Genomic DNA, 1,650 nt, shown 5'->3' with positions numbered 1-1,650 from the left:
TATACTGTCATCCGCAGAACGCCTCTGACAAGGACTGTATGCCAGACAATTTGGAAGCTAGATGTGATGGCCCACACCTGCAGCGCCAGCACTCAGGAGAGGAGGCTGAAGCAGGATTACCAGTTCAAGGCTGCCCTGAGCTACACAGTGAATTCTAGGCCCGCCTGGACTACCAAAAAGAACAACAATGACAACAATAAAAAGCATGTTTCAAAAAAAAAAAAAATTGAGAGCAGGTCAGAAGGATATAGGTACCACTTTCACTGAAAGTAGGGAGATACAAGTATTAAAAATAATCACGAAATACAGAAAACTGAAAAAACCAAAGAAACTAGCTAGTCAGTTGAAATTGGAAACTCATAATACATAAAATGAAAGAAAGCATTATTGTTAGGCATGGCAACAGATGGTCAGTAGAAAAATAGGAATAAGCAAAGAGATATGAAAAATATAGTTATTCAGGTCAAACTTTTTTAAACCCCCATGCTGGTATCAAAAACAACCCTTTGTGTATGTTGTTTCAGCACATACAGGACAGGTGAGCAAATTACGACAATACTATTGAACAATAACATTAACTATTGTATCGGTTGGTTTCCAGATATTAAACCAACTCTGCATTCTGAGGATAAACTCTACCGGTCAGGTATCATCCTTTTAAGCGGTGTCGCGTTGATTTGCTGAAATGTGCTCATTACTTTTGGGCCTACGTTTACTAGGGATATTGAGCTACAATGCCGTTTTTAGGTCTTTCCCTGGTTTTGCTATCGCAGTAAAACCGGCCTTATGAAATCAGACACTTTTACAACGCAGAACTTTGAGAAGCTTTGGAAACATTAAGCAATGCATTAAAAATGACAAGATCATTTAAATATATATTTGAAATCTAAAATTAAACTTTTTATTTCCTCCCTAATTTCTACAAGAAATACACTCATGTCCTTTTCACACCAGGCTTAAAGTGGGATGAATTACTGGGATTTTAGAACATCAGGGATAAGCGACCTGGGGGACGGTTGCCACTAGATTTATAAAGGGAAAAACCGAGGCCCTTGGAGACTGCCGCATCCTTCCAGAGAGTAACGTCCACACCCAACTCGCAGGAGTTTGAGTGACTGCCCACTCTCGCCCCTTTTTTCTTCCTACGAAGACGCACACTGCGCTGACCTAGACGGTGCCAAGGAGGGAACCGGCCTGACGAACGCAACTCCGGAGGCGCAGTCCGCCGGCCGGCGCAACTGGGCATGCGCACTTGCCAGGCCGCCTTCCCCCGCCGAGCGCCAGCTCCCGCAGCGGGTTGCCGGGGCACGGCGGTAGGCGTGTCCTTGCGGAATTTAGAAGGCCACCCCAGCCAATGGGGCGTCGCCACCGGCCGGCGAGGCTTCTGATTGGAGGGGGCGGGGGCGGGGCGACGGCGGCGCCGAGCGGGAGCGGCGGCGCGGCTTGGCGGCGTCCGGGGCTTGCAGTCCCAACCGGTCGCTTCACTTTCGCCGACCCGCAGGTCATTATGCCGAAGAGGAAGGTAGGGTGTCCCTCGTGGGCGCGCGGGGCGAGCCCTGGGCCCCGGACGGGTCTCGGCGCGCCCGCCTGTTGCGGTTCCGGCGCCTGCTGCCCTTGCGGCCGTCCGCGCTTGCGCTGGGGTCGCCCCGC

At 50.2% G+C, this 1,650-nt stretch overlaps 1 protein-coding gene across 5 annotated transcripts in view; it reads left to right on the top strand.

Annotated features, from left to right (window-relative positions):
* Positions 1-1,414: 1,414 nt before the first annotated feature.
* The window catches only part of Hmgn3 (high mobility group nucleosomal binding domain 3), a 21,964-nt gene continuing 21,728 nt past the window's right edge, over positions 1,415-1,650 (top strand). For all 5 annotated transcript variants that reach the window (XM_023718654.1, XM_023718657.1, XM_023718655.1 and 2 more), the window contains exon 1: positions 1,415-1,522. In XM_023718654.1, coding sequence (XP_023574422.1) covers positions 1,508-1,522 — 15 coding nt within the window. In that variant the 5' untranslated portion in view covers positions 1,415-1,507. The remainder of the gene's footprint in view (positions 1,523-1,650) is intronic.

This window comes from Octodon degus, unplaced genomic scaffold, assembly GCF_000260255.1.
Source record: "Octodon degus isolate 3935 unplaced genomic scaffold, OctDeg1.0 scaffold00061, whole genome shotgun sequence".
Lineage (NCBI taxonomy): Eukaryota > Metazoa > Chordata > Mammalia > Rodentia > Octodontidae > Octodon > Octodon degus.
Note: the sequence above shows the minus strand (reverse complement) of the source record. Positions and strands in the feature narration are given on the sequence as shown.